Source organism: Podarcis raffonei, chromosome 11, assembly GCF_027172205.1.
Source record: "Podarcis raffonei isolate rPodRaf1 chromosome 11, rPodRaf1.pri, whole genome shotgun sequence".
Classification (NCBI taxonomy): Eukaryota; Metazoa; Chordata; class Lepidosauria; order Squamata; family Lacertidae; genus Podarcis; species Podarcis raffonei.
This window is the reverse complement of record NC_070612.1, coordinates 27,693,095-27,716,040: the sequence shown is the minus strand read 5'-3', so window position 1 is coordinate 27,716,040 and position 22,946 is coordinate 27,693,095. Positions and strand designations below refer to the sequence as shown.

Here is a 22,946-nt window from a genome sequence, read left to right as displayed (position 1 = left end):
TTTGATAAAAATCAGTGATTCCCATGAAAGAAAGTGAACTCTCCTTCCTTTTTAAGCAGAGGTTGGATGGCCACCTGCCACCTGAGATTCCTGCACTGCAGGGGGTTGGACTAGATGACCCTTGGGTCCCTTCCAACTCTACAGTTCTATGATTCTATGTGCAAAGTACCCCATTGTGCTTTAAAAAAAGATGCAACGGATAGAAAGCGGGGGGGGGGGGGAGGATACCAGTGGCACATAGATTTTTTTCCCTGGTTTGGCACTTACTATAACCTGCCTTTGATCAAGTGATCATCATTATAATTAAAGAATGCACATAGAGACATGCCCCTAAATCTGCACAACCCAGCAGCCCTTCATTCTCTGGCTGATGGATGGGATCATAATGTTCATGTGTGCATTCTTTTAGCTCTGCAGTCCCAAGAGGAGCCAAGTGTTCCTTCTGGCAGGAAGTGAAGAATCAATTTCTTTGCAGTTGCTTATTTTATGGCTGATGGGTGGTGCAAAGTTGGTCAAGGTCCTAGTGTCTCAAGATCCTGATGGCAGAGGCCAAAGCTCTATAGCCCCATTCTATCCTGACAACAGGCCAGCCAGATGAAATTCCGTCTTGGACAATAATCTGGCTGGCCTGTACCTTTTAAGGCAGCCTTCTTTAACCTTGGGCCTCCAGATATTGGATTGCAAGTCCTCTGACCATTGGGCTAAGATGGTTGATGGGAGTTCTAGTCCATCAATACCTGGAGGCACAAGGTCAAAGAACTCTGCCCTAAGTGCAGCTACCTAATCTCTGCTTGGTAAAGATACCAATATTTTAAGATACAGGGCACATGTAAGTTTTCTTAGCTGGTCATAACCAAAATGCATATCCTTCAGGTTCTTTGGAAGCAACTTTTCCTATGATTGTTACAGCAAGAACATATTCATTCATACAACATATAGATGCACCTATTACTGGTGTCCGCATTAGTAGCATTTGTATGTCATCTCCTAACAAAAAGTTCTTGCAGCTGCCTGTTGTGTTTGTGAAGGTCATGAAAGGCATTTGAACTGTTGTGAGCTTTCGAAAGGAAAAGCTGGGATACCTCTTCCTAATGTTATGCCCCCAAATCTCTTTTGTCATTGCAGGACACTTTGGAGGAACTGAAGCTAGTAGTAAAAGGGTCATTGTCCCAAGTAGCTGGCCTCCAGGACTGTTTTCTTCCACAGATTGAGCCAGCAGTTCAATATCCAGGTAGTTTTTATATTACAAAATAAATGTACTTGGCCATATGTAATATTGTATTCAGAGCATAACCAGGTTTCCTAGTGACTATTTTTATCCTAGCTGTACTGCACGAGGAAGCAAAGATATACCATCCTTCCAAGAAAGTCTCCTGTAACTAAGCAGTAGAGTTGCCACGTCTTGCCCTTGACACCAGATGTTGTACTTTAATTCTCCGATTGACGTATGAGAAAAAGGCAAGGAATTGCAACTACAGCACACATGGCAGATAGCCATCCAACCTCTGCTTAAAAAGGAAGGAGAGTCCATCATCTTTCATGGAAGTCTGTTCCAGTGTTGAGCAGTTCTTACTGTCAGACAGTTCTTTCTGATTTTTATTCGAAATCTCCTTTCTTGTAACTTGAATCCATTGGTTCGGATCCTAGCCTCTAAACCAGGCGAAAACAAGCTCACTCCATCTACCTTGCAACAGCTCTTGAGATATTTGAAGATGGCTATTGTATCTCCTCTCAGTCTCCTCTGTACCAGGCCAAACATAAACAGCGCCTTCGACTTGTTGTTCCTTAGGCAACTGCCTTAGGAAATATATTAAATCCAAACCAGAAATATTAAACAAACAGCAAAACACAAACCCGCATGGATAGTCAGTAGAGTTTCACCCAAGTTTCAGGAGGCGGAAATTTAAAAGAAGAGAGTTATCTGAGGAAAACCTGTTATTGGAATTTCACTTAACTCCATTTTATGAATAGTTTTAGGAGGCTATTTTTGCTCAGTCCCAGAACCCTGGCAAGGTGTTCATCTTTTTCAAAAGTTTTGAAACTCAGCATGAACTCCCCACCTGCATTTAAGCATTTTTTGCTGCTTTTGTTTTATTTTTTAAAGAGGGAAATCAATGCAAAAAGAGCTGGAAAACTGCACCAAGGATGTTGGGGGAGTTGGATTTGTGACGTTGCATCCACCAGCCAATCAGGCCTGTGCAAAGATAGACCTTTGACAGCACTGCTTTCCTCTGAGTTTAATCTTGGACAGGTCTGCATACAATGTGGCAAATACCACTTCATAGCAGCTCGATCTCTCGGTGTCTATCTGTTGGCTGGCTTTCTTTTCCCTGTCCTCCTTTTCTGAAGACTGGCAGCATGGCAGCAGGGGCTTGTAATAATCGCCACTGGATAAGGATGGGAAGTGACTTGAAGGAGGGGCACCAGAGCCTTTTGTCTCTATGCCAACAAGGTATGAAGTCATGCAAAGAAGAAGCTCATCCTCCTTTCAGGGTAGATGCGTATGTTCTTAGAAAAGCATTGACTTGGCTCGCATTGTTCTAGGGGCATGTTTTCTAGCCTTTTTCTAGTAAACCTGTTCAGCAGATATCAAAGTGGTGGCCAGAAACAATTTAAACTAGATCGCTTTAGCATATGTTGGGGAGAAAATCATATCATCAGTGCATGGGCGTTTTTGTGTTTTGTGTATTAGCTGAAATGAAGTCATCGGTGGTTGATCTTGGGAGAGCTGATGTGTCTTGGATTTCAGTGCACAGAATTCTGTAGCAGCTGCCTTTCTTCTGTCTAGGAGAGCTCTGCACTTTAAGACTGCTGCATCAAACATCAATGCCACACAGGGGCCTCGTGTGCATGTGCTCATGTGTGTACGATGCCCACTCTTGCTTGCTTGCTTGCTTGCTGTGAGGAATGTCAGTGCAACACCAGTGTTTCTTTCAACAACTTTAATTGTGTGCACGTGGAGGGGGGAGGATGACATGTCAGTGTTCCCACCATTGCCATGTGTTGATCGTTCCCTCCGTGCATGTATTCATTTGTTTATTTGGGTATTTCTATGCTGCCTTTCGTGGGTGGCGCTGTGGGTTAAAGCACAGAGCTTAGGACTTGCAGATCAGAAGATAGGCGGTTTGAATCCCTGCGACGGGGTGAGCTCCTGTTGCTCGGTCCCTGCTCCTGCCAACCTAGCAGTTCGAAAGCACGTAGATAAATAGGTACTACCACTCCGGCAGGAAGGTAAACAGCGTTTCCATGCGCTGCTCTGGTTCGCCAGAAGCGGCTTAGTCATGCTGGCCACATGACCCGGAAGCTGTACGCCGGCTCCCACAGCCAATAAAACGAGATGAGCGCCGCAACCCCAGAGTCGTCCGCGACTGGACCTAATGGTCAGGGGTCCCTTTACCTTTACCTTACACTGCCTTTCAGGGACACACAGTCCTCTCAAGGCGGGCCACGCTTTATTATACAGAGTGTCATTGATGAGTGGCATTGTCATTGGTGGATGGTGACATCATTTCCAGTTTTGCTGCCATCTGCATGTGTAAGGATGATGTTGGTAATGCTTGATCCATGAATGACTTGCTAACACATTTAAGTGATCACTTGATTCTGTAGAGGTTGAGCTGGCCCTTAAAGCTGCAATGCAGTCCTTGAACTACTAGACCAAGGCTGCTTGGGTAAGCCTCAGTCGAACAGTGGGACTTATTTCCAAAGAAGCATGCATAAGACAGGGCTGCATGGCTGCAAAACTAATAATAAACTAGCTGGAAATAAGTCTTATTGAAACTAGTGGAATCTCAGAGTAAACATGCGTAGAGACAGATGGTAAGTTTGCTGAGGTCCAAATTCTAGGCAATTGTGAACTTTTATGAAGTACTTTGGAGGTTAGATAAGTGTCAATACTGTTGGGTTTCTGAACTTCTGCATTACACTTTTTCATAACTTTCATTTTATTATAGGTGTCTCTACAAGTGACTTTAACAGGCAGTTATTAGGTCACATGATGCAAATGAACCAAATACTGGGTGATGTGAAAGATCTTCTCCGACAGCAGGTATAAGACATGTTTATATAACACTTACTTTGCTGACCACTAGCTAAATGGGTATCTTATTATTTCTGCTGAAGTTTCACCCACAATTATTATTATTATTTATTCAATTTATATACCAACCTTTATCCAAAGATCCCAGGGCAGTGTACAACATTAAAAACACACTACAATTGAGACTTCTGGGCAAACTTCTTTCCTTTACATTAAGAAATAGGTAATGAAATAGTCCACTGCAATTTAAGAGAGAGACTTGGTTGTTTTTGGATGTGCATGGCATAGTTCATTCCTGAATCATACCACTGGCCTCCATGGATTAAATTCTAAGAAAGAACGTGTCTGAGAGCATGAAGGATATGCTTAACTTTATAAAGTTATTTATGAATGGTGATGGCCTGAGCCTGCACACTTTTCCAGACTTGGGAAAATCATGAAGACTCCTGGAGCTGATTTAGTGATATGTGAAGGCAATTAAATGAGGCAAGGCTGAGCGCAGGCATGTGTCTACAGTTCACTCCAAAAACATTTAAAGCCCAAATTAAAGTTTAAGCCTTGCATTATTATTTTTGTTTGAAGGCCGATGGGATTTTTGAGCTGCGGTGAACATTATCTGCTCTAAGTAGTTCAGCTGAAGATAGCAGGAGGTTAAAATATGAAATCATAACTGTTTACATGGAGATGACTTGTCATAAGGTCCAGTATGGACAATTGTGCCAAAAACAGTACCAAGTAACTGTTTTGAAAAATTAGGCAGTATTATTGGTTAGGTTGTATAATGTTCATTGTCTGGTTTTTCTGTAATAGTCATAGTGGCAATTCAAGAAAAACAAGCCTGATGAATGTATTAATTTTATATAATTCAAAGGTTAAAGAAACAACATTTTTGAGGAACACAATAGCTGAATGTCAAGCATGTGGTAAGCACTTTTGTATTTCCAAAACCAAATCATCAAATCGAAAAAGCAATATTTGTTGTGCTTAGCCCACACCAGTTGTGAACACTTTCCTTGAAGTAAGGTCTACTGAATTTCATAGGAGTTCCAAGTAGACATAGAGGGAAATTCAACATGCTTAGGTGTTTGTTCCATCAGGGTGAGCATTTTGGCTCTCCTATTCCCCCCCCCACATTTCCAGGGGTTCTCCTTATTCCCCCCTGAGCTAATATCATGGGGGGAAAGCCTTGCTGAACAAGTGGAAGTCCTTGTGCAGAGCTTTTGCTGGTGGGACTCAATAGTTGAGTTTTTAACTGACTGGTTGGCAGATTAAAACAATATACCATCCTGTTCTATGCATGCTTACTCAGAAATAGTTGCCACTCCTCCATTGTCTCCCGAGACAGACAGATTTGTCAACCAACCATTCAGTGAGGCTTACCCCCAGGTAATTGTGCATAGAACAGAGCTTAAATGACTGAAAGTAAAAAGATGCTTCATATTCTTCTGAATATACTGATCGCCTGAACACCAAACAGAAAATAACCCAGCTCTAGGTAGTTTGTTTTCTGCATATCTCAACAGAGAACATGACTGTCAGCACAAACAACAAATAGTATTTCAGCACCTTTGAACATTAAAATTTATTACGGCATAAGATTTCATGGAATTTATTCCACAGGAATGGAATAATGCCAAAGTAAATTTGTTAGCCTTTCATATTTTTTTTGTTTTGTTTTAGGGTGCTGCAAAACTATCAGCCCATTGCTCTTAAACAGAAAACAAGAGAAGTCATGAATACAACCTTGAAATGCCTTGTCCCATGCAGAATTCAGAGCCACACCTTTCAGATTCCCTACACAGTTATTACTTTCATGTAGAAAATTGTACCTTGATTTTTTTTGTGCACTGTTGTGAAACAAACATACATGTATACCTCCACCCCTGGACAGGCAGTGGGAGGCAGGGCTGGCATCAAAAGTCAGTATTGTTGAGCGCCTGATGGGGCCAGCATCACAGATGGTGTGACCCCCAGATCCCTATAGCCCTTTTCCTCATTCCCTTGCTATTGCAGCTTGCTTATCTGGCCTCTCTAAGCATAAGAGCAGTGGCAAGAGCAAAGAGGATTGGCAACTTTCACTTGGTTTGCAGGCTCCTTCCGGTCAGATTGCACTTGGAGGGAGTTGGGCACTGGTGACACACTCACTACACACAGCCTGCACCAAGGTCTTCACCGAATCTGGAGCCAACAATGGTAGTGTGGTGGTTACTGTAGTCTGTGCAAGAAGCAAAATAGATACATGTTGTGTTCTTCACACAATTAACTCAGAAGATATCCAACCCAACTGGAGGATTGATCCACTGCCATGCGTGGTACAAATGTTCAACATTTACCTCAGGATTTACTGATCAGCAGTTGATTACTAAAATAAATAAATAAATTGCTCTACCTCCAATCACAGGTTTGGGAGCTGGAAATTTCCCCACACCATCCCCACCGCCCCCTAAGCCCAAATGTGAAGCCAACACTTGTTTCCGAGGGGTGCGATGCATGGACACGGCAGATGGATTTCAGTGTGGGCCTTGTCCTGAAGGCTTCACTGGAAATGGAGTTATATGCACAGATGTTGATGAGGTAAAATGTTGTTTAAAAGCACCCATGCACAGCCCAGTGAGAAAGGAGAGGTTCAGCCTATGAATTCTGGAGCTAGAGAAATCCAAGATGTCTCATCAATTGATGACCAAGGGTAAATAAATTCCTGGTGCTCAGAGTGAGTCCCTTTTCTCCTGGTATTACATTAGAAAATGAGTGGGCAACCTGTGGTGCAGGGACCACATGCAGCCCTCAAGCTGGTTTAACATGGCCTGGGGGGCTATCTGGGGGGCTTTCCTTCCTCCCATTCTATCTCTATTGCAAGAGTAAGAGAGAGACAAGGGTGCGGGGGCAGGAGAAAAAGATGATAAAGAAGTAGGGAGAAAGGTAGAGGAAATACACCATGTTTACTAAAGCCATGACTGCTCTTACTATAAATTACTGTTATTATAACCCCTACCCACTGCTAGTTCTGCCCCATGCCCATTTCTTGTGAGGTTACGTTAACCCTCTAGAGAAAAAAGCTTGCCTACTCCAGTGTAAGAAGTATTTGTTAGAACATAGGCTTCCAGCAAATGTCCAAATGAACTCTTAACTTTGCTGGTTGAAACCTATATAATTAGTACATTGAATCACTTTGATGGTTTGCCTTTTAGTGCCGGTATAATCCATGCTTCCCAGGGGTGAGATGTGTGAATACAGCTCCAGGTTTCAGATGTGAGGCCTGCCCATCAGGATACAGCGGGCAAACCATTCAAGGAGTGGGAATCAACTCTGCCAAAAATAACAAACAGGTGTGTGATCTCATTGCAATCCATCAAAAGCTAGTAAAAGTCTAGCTCTGTATCTGTTTATGGGTGCACTGCACAGCTGAATGTATTTCTCTTAAAGATCTTAACAGATATGTCTGTAAAAAATGTCTGCACCACTTCCGAATGTATGGCAAAATAATGCTGGCCTAACTAAAGGCAGTATTAATAGGTTTGTTCATGGACAGAGATGTGGCTTTTCTGGAAAAAGATTCCCATGATTTGCACTGGAAATTTTTCAGTTTGCATTAGAAAACTTGCCATACTTTAGCACACTTCTTTGACTTGAAACTGCCAAACATGCCAAATATTGTCTTTGCAACTGGCATCCATTCATTGTTACTATCGAACTTCTAAAATGGAATGTTTTCCATTACATCAGCTCAGCAGCTACAGCAGAGATTAGTTGACCTATCTACTACTCAAAGGACCTTTTGCTGTGCTTTTTAGACTATTTCACAATTGCATTAACACCATATTAAAAAAACAAACCAATAAATTTTAACAGATTTATGCTAATTATTTTATACTTTAATAACTGACTCACTGTACCTAACTTGTTTTTGTTTTTATTGTGTTAGATCTGCTTGGACGTAGATGAATGCCAGAACAATGGAAACGGGGGCTGTGTTCCCAATTCCCAGTGTGTAAACACTGTGGTAAGCACATGGTTATGTCAGATTGTCATTCTGCATGTTTGAGGAGCTGTCCCAAAACAAGGGGACAGTTCACGCAAACCACCGTTAAGTGATTATAAACTCAGTGGCACAACATCCACTTGAATGCCAACCACATAACAATTGTGTGAAGCCAGCAGATAGTTATGTAATCCCGTTCTGGTCCCCTTCCACTTCATGACATTATCCAGTGTGTTCCTTTTCTGCCATCTGTGAAAAAGGGAATTCCAATTCATGTGGTTGCAACAAGAAAGACATATTATACTAACCAGATACATTAACAAGAAAAACAGTTTCCCTGTGCAAACCAAGAGAGACATAGGAAACTTCCTTATATGAGCTCAGATTCTTTGTCCATCCAGCCGGATATTGGTTATTCTGACAGCTAGCAGCCCCTCAGCATTTTCAGCCTCTGCTACTGAGTCTTTTTCCCTGGGAGATGCTAGGGATTGACCCCAGGATCTTCTGGGAGCAAACAATGTGCTCTGCCACATGTCTCTCAAGTGCCCAAGGATGTGCCTTGGTGGGTGTTATACTAGGTCTGCGTTTACCTTTTTTGCATAAAGTTCTCAGTAAGAGATTTAAAAAATCTGTGCAGACTTTAATGAAGTGCCTTTTGGAACCTCAAGAAACTCAAAGTGGGCCATGGGTATTACACGGTCCCTCCCCCCTGCCCCACTGTAAATTTCTCCCTCTCTTCTTATCCACAGGTTTATTCATTTATTCATTAAGTATTTATAACCCACACATTTATAAAAATATATCAAGGCAGTATACAGCATATTGGAATAGACTCCCTGTGCTTGGCTTCCAAAATTAAACAAATCAGTGACACCACTGTTGTGAGAAAGTTTTCTTATCTTGAAGCAACAAACAGAAAGACACTTTAATCAATTAATTGTTTAGGTCCACCAATTTACATTTTGTGGAAGGATTAAAAAGTTACCTTCAATTAATCAGGTGGCAAATCTTTTAAAATATGCATTATTGTTAATACTTTTTTTTAAAGGGGGTCTATTAAAACATTACTTTTTTAAAAAAGGAAAAGAAAGAAGTGTAGATGTGTTAAAACATTCTCTCTCTCAGAGGAAAGAATACCTCTTTTTAAATTGTTCCTCCTACAATACGTGCACGGACCATTCACAAACAGTGCCTGACTGGCTTTATGTTATTGTTTGCTTTCATCAAAGGGCTCGTTCCGCTGTGGGACATGCAAACCAGGTTTTACTGGAGACCAGGTCAGGGGATGCAGGCCTGAAAGGAGCTGCAGGAATCAAGCTCTGAACCCTTGCAGTATCCATGCACAGTGTGCTGAAGTGCGGCAAGGAGACATCTCATGTATTGTAAGTTGATGATCTCACAGATTTGTTTTAACTTGATCCCTGTTTTGACATTCTTCAGTAAAATCTGTAATTCATTTTTTTTAATGTATTGTGTTATCCTTTGGGGGTGAGTCATATTTCTCAATATCAAAAAAATTGCAATTAATTTGACAATATGCTCTAAGCAAGACATCATAGCTACGTACTAATTATTTGTATTTTTAGTAGAATGCAATTACACTGCCCTGCTTGGAGCATATTGTGGGTCTTCTAATTCCATATCCGACAGCACTTGTGTATGTCTGTAGAATGACTTCCTCAGCCTGGCTTTATTTTGTAACACTTTTGCTCGTAGTGTGGTATTGGCTGGGCTGGCGATGGCTTTGTGTGCGGAAAAGATATCGATATTGATGGCTATCCTGATGAAGAACTTTCATGCTCAGCTGAGAGTTGCAGAAAGGTAAGATCTAAGAGGGCAGGCACCTGATCTCTCATGTCTTCTTCATTTTAAATCACAGCACAGGGAAGTGCACAGGAGGGTGAGAAAGAGAGCAAACATGAATCAGCAACGTATTGCCTATGGACACACATGGTCTTCCCTGACACCAGCACTACTTTGCTTATGAAATTAGACTTGGAGAAATTAATTCTTCCCTCCCCAGCTGCTCTTTCCAGGATGGTCACTTGTCAACTAGGTTTTTCAAAAAGCAAAAACACTTCTTCAAGCTTTAAATGCTGGTGGGGAGGGGTTAAATGAATGTGCATGCAGGTGTATGGCTTCATCATGTGCATGATGCCCATAATAGTTTTGGCAGTTTGCAAATCTGCCCACAGCTTGCAACCCATGATCAAAAGCATGGGTTCTAGATCGCCACCTTGTTTTCCCCCCATAGGACAATTGCAAGGTGGTTCCAAACTCTGGACAAGAAGATGCTGATGGAGATGGAATTGGAGATGCCTGTGATGATGATGCCGATGGGGATGGTATTCCAAATGATCAGGTACTGGTTATAGATATTATTTATCTGTGTAATTTACACCCCTCCCATACTCAAGTAGCAGGATCGTAAGCATCAGCCTTTATATCAAGCCCCTGCACAGCCTCTAGTGCATCAATGGCCTTTTGCCATTTACTTAGATCAACACAACAACAAACAACCTATGGTTACGTGAAACGTACTCAATAAACACACAAGACGTAACCGGCTGTACTTTTGAATAAATATTCATTGTATTTAATTGTAGATTTCAACAGAAGACTCATAAAGTTCAACAAAAAAAGCAGAAGACCCAGTGGATCAGTTCATTCTCCAGTCCATGCATAAGGTCCATACATGTAATAGTATCTATTTCACCTGTCTGTTCAAAGAGTCCAACAATCCACATGAAGGGTGGTTACAGTTCCACAGAATCCTTTCACAGAGTCTAAGACAACAATTTCTGGAATATTAGCCTTGTTTCGCCATCCTAGGCTTCATCAGTAGAACAGGCTCATATGTAATATTACAGGATAGTGGATCTTATAGCATAGTAGTGGTCTTCTGATTTTTTTTGTTGAACTTTATGAGACTTCCGTTGAAATCTACAATTTGATGCAATGAATAGTATACCTTATTTATTCAAAAGAACAGCCGGTTATGTCTTGTGTGTTTATTGATTATTTACTTAGATCAAACGGGTCTATCTGTATGCAGGACTTGATTAGACATGTAGAATGGTAACAGATATCGGTGGGGGAACGTTTCAGTCTCCCAGGACATGGTACAGCAGACCTTGTAAGAGCCGCCAGGCATCATCATCAACAACAAAGTTTCAAATGGAGATTCCCTGTGTGAACCCACTGAGCTGAATTCATCTGCAAATTCATCACTTGCAAAAGCAAAGTCAGCAGAGAGTGATGATGAGTGCTGCTGCTCCAGAGAGACTGTAGCCCAGAGCACTTTGCCTTTCTCTGTTTCAGGACAACTGTGTACTGGCTTCTAACGTTAACCAGAGAAACAGCGACCAAGATATCTTTGGTGATGCTTGTGACAATTGCCGTATGGTCTTAAACAATGACCAGCGAGACACGGACGGAGATGGCAAAGGTGATGCCTGTGATGATGACATGGATGGAGATGGTGAGTACATTTTGCCTGTTAGATACCCTCTCTGTTCTGCGCTTGAAACTGGCACAGAAGGGACCTAGCATCAAAGCTTGCATTTTCAACATTGAGTTTTTAAGCATCTGTAGCACATTCTTAGGCCCCACTTACTCAATATAGCTCTCAGAGCCCCAAAGAGCTGCTTCTGAAGGCTAGGAGGCAGCAACGACATCAATGAGGTCCCTTAGTCACAAATGACAATTAACAAAGCCCTCTTCAGCTCCTGTCCTATCTATTGTCATTGTGACAATTGTGATCTTTGTGGTGAGTTAATCTTTTCTTTTTATATGTGGAGAATGAGCTTTTATTTACCACAGCCAATTCACCTGCAACCACTGCAACAAAACATCTTTACTATACTGTTTACTAGGTTTGGCTATAGCTTGTAACTGCGCTGTGGGTTAAACCACTGAGCCTAGGGCTTGCCGATCAGAAGGTTGGCGGTTCGAATTCCCACGACGGGTGAGCTCTCGTATCTCGGTCCCTGCTCCTGCCAACCTAGCAGTTCGAAAGCACATCAAAGTGCAAGTAGATAAATAGGTATACTTCCAGCGGGAAGGTAAACGGTGTTTCCATGCGCTGCTCTGTTTCGCCAGAAGCGGCTTAGTCATGCTCGCCACATGACCCGGAAGCTGTATGCCGGCTCCCTCGGCCAATAAAGCGAGATGAGTGCTGCAACCCCAGAGTCGGCCACGACTGGACCTAATGGTCAGGGGTCCCTTTACCTCTACGTTTTATAACCCAGTAGCTGTGGTATTTTAGATGTTTTACAAAAGCAGCCAGACACACTTGTATCATTAAATAAAAGTAGCAAGATATCATTTGTCTATTTATTTATTTTAATAACCCCTATACATGTAAAGTAACAGTAACAATAGCTGGTTCCTGTTTAAGACTGGCTTACGTTTTCTGTTGTAAGGTTGCTGTACCTTTAACTGCCAGTTACAGAGATTTATATAAGGCTGGCTGGTAAAGAGAAGTTCCTAGCACTATTTAACCTATATGGCAATTACTCAGTTGATCCCACCGCCAGGTACTATGGGCTTCACCTGGTTTCCCTCAAGCCAGACTAGCAGGCAGATCTCATTCTGATCAGCTTCAGAAGCGCCTTGCTGAATTCTCCTTGCTGTTCATTGCCCTCATGGCCAATCTTTGGCTTAAGCCAGTGATTCAGCTCTTGGGGGGCAAATTATACTACCAGGCTTTTCTTTCACCTCGATAACCTCTTTTCCATCTTGCTTCAGCTCCAGAGTCTAGACTTTAGCCTTCTCCCTCAGCTTATTCTCAGCTAGTCTCATCCTAAGTCATCTTCTTCATTCTTGTCTTCCTCTTCTTCATCTCTTTGCTCTTCTTTCTCTCTCTCAACAGTAGTAGAATAGGCCTATTTATCTTCCAGCCACCCTGTCCCTTCAACACATCAGATTTGAGTGGCATATAAGTCTCCCCCTCATCAGGCCATTTTTGCCATACAGTGATTTACCAAGAATTCCTATCTAGCCACTCAGAACTGCAATTTTACAATCTTCTCCTTAAGAATCTAGTCCCACCCCCCAGTCTTATGTAAGTAAATAAAAACCAACTGCCAGTCACCAACAGATATCTAGGACATCAAATTTAACCCTTTACATGACCCCATATACATAGACATTGTATCTAAACCCAACCCTGTTCTAGTAAACATTTTTTATTGGTTTTTTTAAACCACTTCTCCACAATCCTCATTACTACTGTTGTTTTGTATCCTTCCTCTTTTCCAAAGAGCTCAGAATTATATGTGGGACTATCCCATTTCATCCTGAGGCAAGACCTTTGAGGCAGATTTGGCACAGAGATCCCAACAAGCCCAAGATATCCCAGTGGATCTCATGGCCAAGTAGCAATTTGCAACAAGGTCTTCCTTGGTCCACATCTCATCTGCTACCCATTATGTCACGCTGATGCTTTGTTTCTGGCCTTATGAGTTGCTAGAGCGCTGCAAAGCCAGCATTGATTTTGTGTCATCGTTTCATTCAGGTATTAAGAACGTTTTGGACAACTGTCAGAGGGTCCCCAATCGGGAACAGAAAGACAGAGATAATGATGGTGTGGGTGATGCTTGTGACAGCTGCCCAGATATTAGCAACCCAAACCAGGTGAGCAACAGCAGGAAAAAAAGCCATAGGCCAGAATAGGCAACCTGTGACCCTCCAGATAATTTTAGACTATAATTCCCATCATCCTTGGCTATTGGCCAGCCTGACTGGGGCAAATGGGAGTTGGGGTCCAACAACATCTGCATGGCACCAGGATGGGGAATCAAAGTCTTTGGTTCTTAGTGGAAGCAAAAATGGAACTGTCAATTTAAGATTATGAAAATTTCAAGTGTGGTGTTCCAGTTCCATTGTGGCAAGAAATATTTAGAAAGAAAGAAAAGTACAGCTCTGTTAAACTTTAGTATGAACTATAATAACTACGGTAATGCTGCAGTTATTGTTTTCCTGTATGACACAAGTCTTGATCTGACATTTAATCAATCCATGCATAAAGGTGTCCAGAAAACCCAAAAGGTTTGCTACCTCAGCCTGACTGGTAGCAGGTGTCTAAGAATCTCTGGAAGTGGCTTTTTCCCAGTTCTGTACCTGACAGTCATTATTTGAAGGTGTCAGATCGAACATGGGACTTCCTCCTTTCAAAACATGTTCTCCACTCCTGAGCCCTCATTTGTGCAAATCTCTGAGATAAAGCCCAATGCCAATAAATGTTCTCACTGAATAAATAGCCATAGGGATTAAATGTCAATCTTCTTTAATTGCAAAAGCAAGCAAACAAAGAAACTGAAAAGGATTTTATGCACGGGGAGATCTCTCTAAGGATAAATAATCTGTGCCTATATAATACAGAATTGTATGGACAGCTGGGGTCCAATCCATCTTTCCATCTTTTCAGATATTAATCCCCTGCTAATACAGACTATTGAAAGATCTGTGTTGAATTTTAATGACTTCCAGCAATGTAATTTTATATTTTCCCCTCTCTGCAATTTAGTAATTTAATCTTGTTCTATTTCTGTTTACAGTCAGATATTGATAATGATCTGGTAGGAGATTCCTGTGACACCAATCAAGACAGGTAGGGTAAATCTTAACCAGAATCAAATTCATCCTTGTTATGATGCTGCTGGGAGGTATTTAACTAACCTGCCCCATCACTGCAAATATTTATGCTTGTGTAATGGGACATGCCTGCACCCTCTCTCAATCTGCTCCTGATGTAGGGGGCATGTGTCAGGGGGGAAACATTCCCCTGCACAAGCAGATATCCTTGACATGACGAAACATTCACTTTGTTGGATTCCATCCACTAATTTCACTGAAATTGCACCTAGTCTCTACCAAGGTAAAAGTTTAGCTTAAATTATTTTCAATACACTGTACTCATTATTGGAACCAATGCAGATTTACAATCTATTTCCACAAATCGTCTCTCTTCATATATGTTAAAAGCACCCTCACAGGCTGAGGCGGATAGCGATTAAACTTTCTCATAAGCAGTTCACCTCCCCAAGTTACTATTTGCCCAGCTATGGAATAGAGAGGTGTGGGGATGTCCTTTGAGAAAATAGCTTAGGAGAAAGAGTTAACCACACCCCAGCACTGCCAGGCTCACCCCCTACCTAGCTATTCCTTCTTTAATTAATGCCGTTATTTAAAGCAGAAGAGCAATAAAGCTCATTTCAATAACAACTGCATGATGGTGTATAGAAAACAGGTTTTTGTGTGCCAAAAGTGCATGGAAACAAACACAGCAAAAGACCATTTGGGCTTTACTTCATACAAGTAAAATAAGCAAATATTGTCAGAAGGGTTGAAATCATTTGCTGGATCCCTCCATTCTCAGTAATACATCAAGGATGGTAGTCATTATAAACCTAACTGCGGGAATTACTTCCCTTATGGCTAAAGACCTCAATTCAGGCTGCTGAGTGTTTACCAGTGTTAGGACAGGAATAAACACCAGTGTTTCCCTTCATGTCTAGTTCCAGCTTGTAGTAACCTCAGATATATTCTGGTTAGAGAAGATTCAAGAAGTTCCCTGAGATCATGTGAATATCTCCAATTGTTTCCTCAAATAAGGTGGTTTTGTCTCCTAGTACTGTCACAACATACCTTCATTAGAGGCCTTCCAGTGTAACAATGGATACAGGAAAACAAACAAGCATTCCTTGTCGGTAGTACAAGAAGTAGTAGCCAACACTCCTATTACTTAGAAAGATAGAAATAGGAACTAACACAGGGTGTTTTTGCTTTTACCCCCTTCTTTACTCCCAGCGATGGGGATGGACACCAAGACAGCACCGACAACTGTCCCACAGTCATTAACAGTTCCCAACTAGACACCGATAAGGATGGGCTGGGGGATGAGTGTGATGACGACGACGACAATGATGGAATTCCAGACCTTGTTCCTCCAGGCCCAGATAATTGCCGGCTTGTTCCTAATCCAGGACAAGAAGATGACAACAGTATGGCAGACATTTCTTATTCTTTCTCTTTTTACCTCCGTTTTCTTTTTAATGCACAACTAGTAATTTCGTTGTCCCTGAGAGGGGGCAATGACAATAAAGATATTATTATTATTATTATTATATGGTGACGATATGGTGCCTTCTAATCCTCAAAGGAAGCTGATGATTTCCTTTGATTATAAGGAACCTATATTTTCCAGAACTGAGCTTTGCTTTGACCTTGAATAAGTGTCAACCAAGGGATTGGCTCTTCTGGATCGAATCCAGAAGGGACCTACAACTAATTAGAAACACCACATTTCCCCCTTGGTATCCACTCTTGAAAACAGAGCATTTTAGAGCTAGTTTTGTGACTAGAGCTAGTTTTCTTACCAGCTTCCTTAAGAAATGCCTTTATTGAGCTTTATTGGCTGGAACAATAATGAGCTGGAACAATTACATTGAATGAGAATTGAATATAATTGATGATTATAAGGTGCAAGGGCCATTTTATCCATAGTAGGAGCAGAAAGTTTTCCGCTTGTGCAGACAGTCCTGTGTGTCTCAGCTTCTTTTGCAGAGCAGAGGCCTGTCTGTCAAACCAGACTCTACCACAAGTGTGAACAATTTCATGCAGGTTACAAAAGGCCATGAGAGGGCAGTGGTGGTAAGCTTTGGTATGAAGCACATTAAGTCAAGGCTACATGCTCTTAGTGAAGCCCAATAAAATTAAGATGTAAAGACCAAACAACACCTGTAATTGTATAAATGGGTATAAGTTGCACCCGTTTATTTTTGGGTGACTCATTCAGAGTAACCACAGTTCCCCGATTTTATCCACAAACATGGTTAGAACCCACATTTTATACATCAGTATGCACTTCAAGTGTAACCCACAGGGAACATGGGCTCTTCCCATGCTTCTTGTCTGAAGTACCAGGGCAGTGGTTCACCAGCTGCTACACCTTTGCTTTGTTCACTTCATAGCAAGGCAGCTTCTTCTTCTCACCTATTTTCACCTATTTATAGCAGTTAATGAAACCTGAAATGGATTCAGTTCATAACCTGGCTTCAACCAGAGTCTCCTAAAGTGATGTACACCTCTGTTTAATTCAGTCCTCAGGATTGCTTACACATCGCTCAAATGCTTCTCTTTAGTTTTATCTCTTGGTACCTGGCCATTACTAGGGTTGCTCCACCCCTCCTCCCTTTCATTGTTAGAGGCAATCAGAAATTGGGCCTGATGCAATTCCTGCATATCTATGAGCTTGGCAAATGAACATAAGTATTTGTTTCCCCTGTTAACTGCTGCTGAAACAGCTGTTTTGTGAAAACGGCTATCAAATCACATCCTTTGGGTGTTGTGTTCATGTGTCCAGGTGATGGAGTTGGTGATATCTGTGAATCAGATTTTGATCAAGACACAGTGATAGATAGGATTGACGTTTGTCCTGAGAATGCAGAGATCACCCTGACAGATTTCAGGGCTTATCAGACTGTCGTCCTGGATCCAGAAGGGGATGCTCAGATTGACCCTAACTGGGTGGTTCTGAACCAGGTAAAACATTTTTTAATATCTAAAAGCTTCCAGGAATGATAGGCAGAAACGAGCAACTAAGACTTCTCTCAAAACTTGGAAGAATAAGGGTGTTAATGTTGAAATGGGGGGGTGGGGGTTGCAGGGGTGGTACTTACTGGAGGAAAACAATCTGGATATTTTTGGCAAAGAACATAAATGTGCTGGACTCACAAGGTGACACATGGATGAGCATTGATAATGAAAGTGGTCTTTATCAATCATCTTGGGCATGGCTTAATAAAACATCCTTAGACTAGCTTCATGAATTATATTGCTTATGTTTCATAGGGCATGGAGATTGTGCAGACCATGAATAGTGATCCTGGACTTGCTGTAGGTATGTGAGGTTGTGTTTTTTTTGTAGACACTCACACAGCAGCTCACAAGCAGAAATGGATTATAACTATTTGCTCAAAAGATGCATACAGTGGTACCTCGGGTTAAGTACTTAATTCATTCCGGAGGTCCGTTCTTAACCTGAAACTGTTCTTAACCTGAAGCACCACTTTAGCTAATGGCACCTCCCACTGCTGCCACGCCACCGGGGCACAATTTCTGTTCTCATCCTGAAGGAAAGTTCTTAACCCAAGGTACTATTTCTGGGTTAGTGGAGTCTGTAACCTGAAGCTTATGTAACCTGAAGCGTATGTAACCCGAGGTATAGTGATCCCCAATGTGCAGCCTTCATCCAGCTTCAGGATGCTTTGGTCTATAGCCTAGTGCTAGAAGCATTAAATCCCACATAAAATCTCCAGCATTTCTGGTTAAAGCAGGGGTTGGGCACTGCAGGCCTGGGGTCTAGAGCAGTTGATTGGACCTTTTACATCTAAAGGAAGAACAAGTATCGAGTTTTACACTTATAATTGGTTTGGACTTGATGTGTATACCTATACATTTGAACAGGTTACACAGCTTTCAACGGAGTTGATTTTGAAGGCACTTTCTTTGTCAACACGGCAACGGATGATGACTACGCCGGCTTCATTTTTGGTTATCAAGACAGTTCCAGCTTTTATGTGGTGATGTGGAAACAGACTGAGCAGACCTATTGGCAGGCAACTCCATTTAGAGCTGTTGCAGAACCTGGGATTCAGCTGAAGGTACAGGCTTGAGCCAAAATGACCCAAATCTCATTAATGCTGTCATCTAGCGTTGCGCTAAGATGGAACTGGCAGGGCGTTTGTATGATGTGGTTTCTAACGTTCGTTTATTTGGATGTGTGCGCCTGGTTCCATTACAGAATGGGGAAAGAATTAAAACTTCTGGTTTTTCTCATAATACTCGGAGAAATGTTATTGTTATTAAAGGAGATTTCTTATTTTTGACTTGTCTTTGTACTTGTGTTCTGTGTAGGCTGTTAAATCAAAAACTGGGCCTGGAGAACACCTCAGGAATTCACTTTGGCACACAGGGGACACTAATGATCAAGTCAGACTGCTTTGGAAAGACCCTCGAAATGTAGGCTGGAAGGATAAAGTTTCCTATCGCTGGTTCTTGCAGCACAGACCTCAGGTTGGGTATATTAGGTAAGGCAAAGCAGGATACAATGCAATTCTAAGTGAACATCTATTGTGGTCTATGTGTATACTTAAAAATGCAATACTGTCGTACCTTGGTTTTCAAACAGCTTAGTTCTTGAACGCTGCAAACCCAGAAGTGCTGTTCTGGTTTGTGTACTATTTTTGGAAGCCGAACGTCCAACTGGACTTCCAATTGGCTGCAGGAACTTCCTGCAGCCAATTAGAAGCAGTGCTTTGGTTTCCTAACGTTTTGGAAGTTGAACGGACTTCCGGAACAGATTCCATTCGACTTCTAAGGTACGACTGTACAGTATGTGAAAGCAAAAAACAAACTTCTGTTTCACAATACACGCTGCCATACGTTTGTGTATAAATGTAGCTCTAATGATGGTAATGCGTTTGCTTTTTATTTTATTTTATTGGTTTTCAGTTTTTGCCCAGTACCTGAATAGTCTGTTGCAACTATTAAATATTGTATGTAGAACATGCTATCCACCCCAAGCCTTCATTCGGGATATACGCCTAATTAAAGTTCTGCTTACTTTGCTTTAAGCAACAGTGCCATTCTGCTGCCTGAAATACGTTAATGTGAATTATACTCACAGACTAGGAGACGAGTTGTAAAAAATCTGGCATGTTGTCTTCCTGCTGTCAGAAATTATTACCAAGCAAGACTCTCAGCAAGCTCATTTCCCCATCAAACTAAGGCTGAGTTCACACATATTGGTAACCACAACATTTGGCTTTTCACCCCAATCACGGTGCTTTTCACTAGGAACTTATTAACACATCCAGCTGCAAGTCTTCCATGTCTGTTTCATGATATCATAACATGAATCAGCTCCAGGTTCCTATCTTTTTTAAAAAGAGAGATGTTTCCATATTTTGGCAATTTATATGCTTAGTTATTTTCACCTTTAAGCGGTGTACAAGTAACTCTACAATAAAGAAAAAAAGCAGTAAAACTGCAAAATAAGAATTCATAGGTGTGTGTGTGTGTGTGTGTTTGTAACAATGCTCACCAATACAAAGTACCTTTTCCCTTTTTCTGCTCATGGCAGCCATTTTGTGCTGCCACTCACAGCACTTTTATCTATCTATATCTATATATGAGTACCAGCACCTCACTTTAAAAAAGAAAAGAAAACAACCCACTGTGTGCAGAGAATCAGGATACATCTATCTTTATTTGTTTCACTTTCAAAGGGCAAGGTTTTATGAAGGTTCTGAACTGGTGGCGGATTCTGGAGTGACCATAGACACTACCATGCGCGGAGGAAGGCTTGGTGTTTTCTGCTTCTCTCAGGAAAACATTATTTGGTCCAATCTGAAGTATCGCTGCAATGGTAACATTTCCCCACATCCTCCTCCTGCCTAATCAAATAGGCAGCTGTAAAGAGGAAAGCTGTTTTAGGGAAGTTGCATGAATGACTTTGCAGATAAGGCATTGCTATGCTTTCCAAATCTGCAATGTGACTTAGCAGGTCTCTGGGCTGCTCAGGTGTGAGTACAGCTGATAACTCAACTGCTGTGTAAATGTCAGTTGCTTGCAGAAGACCCTTTGGAGATCTAAAAAGTGTGCAATTAATCATGGTAAAAACACCAGTAATCTTTGCACAATACTGAGCATTTTGGAAATATTGAAATAAGAATCTTGGGAGAAAAACATCATCAAGAAGTAACAGGTGCATCCATTGACTCACATTATTTCCTTTAGGTAGTCATATTCCCGCTGTTACTTGGGCCACAAAATAGGGAACAATTGATCAACGGAGGAGCCTTCAGGTGCAGGCTTTGCTGTTCAGATCTTAGTCATAGAAACTGTTCAGCTAACAAAAGTGTACAGCCATGGACAGTTAAAGTTGCAATCTTAATATGCAGGCTTACTTGGCAGGAAGGCCATTGAATTCAGTGGGATGTAAATCCTTCCTTACATCTGTGGCTTCTTGCATTAGACAAGTCCAGCTTTAAGCAGAGAGACATGTAGACTTGAGCAGTTCTGCTTGCCTTGGCAAGTGTGATGCCACACTCTGGCACCTATGATGAGTGACTTGCCTTCTTTCTAACTTCAAAATTGCAGAGGTCGGGTAAGATTTTGTCCTGGCAGTTTGCATGCGAAGGCGCCTGGGAGTTGCTTGCCAGATGCACAGCCAAGGTGTCTGGAAATCTTGGCCATGCAGAATCATACTGGCAAAAAGCTACAAGCTTGTCCTGTTCAGGGACAGGGAAGGTGGGTGAGTGAGGTAAGGATGAACTTCTGCCTGAAGGCACCCAGGGCACTTTAGGAAAGGCTGGGGGCACTTGCCCCCAAAAAGGAGGCATGGAGGATCGCTGAATTTTGCACATTTTCTTGCTTAGGACTGGACTTGGGCCATGTAAGAAGCTGAACCATTTTGACCCCTGCAGATGCAACATGGGTAATAATAGCCTAGGAGTTCACAATACTGGCCTTACGGTGTGCTTTCCCCCCTGTAGAGACCACACTCATATTTAATTAAGCCATCTGCAAAACAGAACCTCTAAAAAAAAAGTTACAGCTGTGTGTAATAAGCAGGCACCAGCTCTTAACCTGAACTTAGAAAATAAAATGTTCATGAGTTTCATACCAAGAGTAAAGACTAATCGTGTGTCTTCTGTTTCTTGTTTTTAGATACTATCCCAGAGGACTTCCAAGAATTTCAGGCTCAGCAATATGGAGTTGGAGATATTTAAGAATACAAGCTGCTTTGGCAAACAATAAAGCAATGTATATTAAATTCTTATACGGCTTTTTTTTGGTGCAAGTCCACACTACGCTTGTCATTATTGGTGTAAAGATAGCACACCATAGATAGAATAGGGTGTGGGGCCATTTAGGGTTGAATTTCTTTTTTAAAGTTAAAACCTTTAGGGTACAGCTCATTGTTTTGTTCCTGTAAATCAGGGGTGGGGAATCTTCTTTATGAGACGGGGCCACATTCTCTCATGGGGTGTCTTCTGGGGACCATATGCTGGACGCAAAAGTGGATGGAGCAACGCATGCGCTTCTTCCTTCTGCACAGTATGGCAGCCTTCCAGCCACAGCAGTTTCAATAAGCAGCCACCTACTGTCATCTCTCTCCGTCCAGGTAAGCCGGAGGCATTGTAGCAGTTCAGGGACACAATTCAGCCAGGCAGAAGCACAGAGCAAGGCTGGTGTGAAGTGTGGCTTTGTGAGAGGTCATGTGGTCTTGTGAAAGTCTTGAGGAGGCTGCATTTGGCTCTGAGGTTCCCCCCTTGTTATGTACTGAGCTGAATCCTAGAACAATAGGATCCAGAGTGCAGCAGTCTGATTGGTCTGCAGGTGCCACCCAATCCAGGTCCAGGTGGAAGTAAATCAGCGACCTGACCGGCCTGCAGGAGCAGCCAATCAGGCTCCTGGATGAAGCGAATCTGAAACCTGATTGGCCTACAGGAGCAGCCCGGAATTAGCCAATCACGCGGGGCCCATTGTGTAAATAATGTATATATAGCTAGACGTTTTGGGGAAAGTTTCATTCATTGCTACTATGAGCTGAATAAAGAGCATGAAATTCACACTCGACTCTTGAGTATATTTCACCCCTCCTGCTGTAAATAAACAGAAATAAATTGGCTAATTACATGTCACACAAAAGGGTGTGCTGAAAGCTTTCTCATTGCTTTCTTTATAACAAACAAAAACGGTGCTTATAAGGCAGAAGTATAGAACAGAGCGGGTACTTCACCCATTTTCCCCACTCCAAATTTACTCTCATGGTTTCCTTCCTCCTCCTTCCCCTCAACAGCATCTTAGTCATGTGTTGCAAGCGCATAATTGAAGTTGAGCTGGGGGCAGGGAATT

The 22,946-nt window shown here is 42.0% G+C and overlaps 1 protein-coding gene across 2 annotated transcripts in view; it reads left to right on the top strand.

The window, feature by feature from the left end:
• The window catches only part of THBS4 (thrombospondin 4), a 36,842-nt gene extending 14,975 nt beyond the window's left edge, over positions 1 to 21,867 (top strand). For both annotated transcript variants that reach the window (XM_053407839.1, XM_053407837.1), the window contains exons 4-22: positions 1,126 to 1,231; positions 3,954 to 4,048; positions 4,911 to 4,962; positions 6,441 to 6,613; positions 7,228 to 7,365; positions 7,962 to 8,039; positions 9,248 to 9,400; positions 9,735 to 9,839; positions 10,273 to 10,380; positions 11,340 to 11,499; positions 13,537 to 13,655; positions 14,579 to 14,631; positions 15,831 to 16,024; positions 17,386 to 17,564; positions 17,874 to 17,922; positions 18,489 to 18,685; positions 18,939 to 19,111; positions 20,312 to 20,451; positions 21,756 to 21,867. In XM_053407839.1, coding sequence (XP_053263814.1) covers positions 1,126 to 1,231; positions 3,954 to 4,048; positions 4,911 to 4,962; positions 6,441 to 6,613; positions 7,228 to 7,365; positions 7,962 to 8,039; positions 9,248 to 9,400; positions 9,735 to 9,839; positions 10,273 to 10,380; positions 11,340 to 11,499; positions 13,537 to 13,655; positions 14,579 to 14,631; positions 15,831 to 16,024; positions 17,386 to 17,564; positions 17,874 to 17,922; positions 18,489 to 18,685; positions 18,939 to 19,111; positions 20,312 to 20,451; positions 21,756 to 21,817 — 2,334 coding nt within the window. In that variant the 3' untranslated portion in view covers positions 21,818 to 21,867. The remainder of the gene's footprint in view (positions 1 to 1,125; positions 1,232 to 3,953; positions 4,049 to 4,910; positions 4,963 to 6,440; positions 6,614 to 7,227; positions 7,366 to 7,961; positions 8,040 to 9,247; positions 9,401 to 9,734; positions 9,840 to 10,272; positions 10,381 to 11,339; positions 11,500 to 13,536; positions 13,656 to 14,578; positions 14,632 to 15,830; positions 16,025 to 17,385; positions 17,565 to 17,873; positions 17,923 to 18,488; positions 18,686 to 18,938; positions 19,112 to 20,311; positions 20,452 to 21,755) is intronic.
• The last annotated feature ends 1,079 nt before the right edge of the window (positions 21,868 to 22,946 follow it).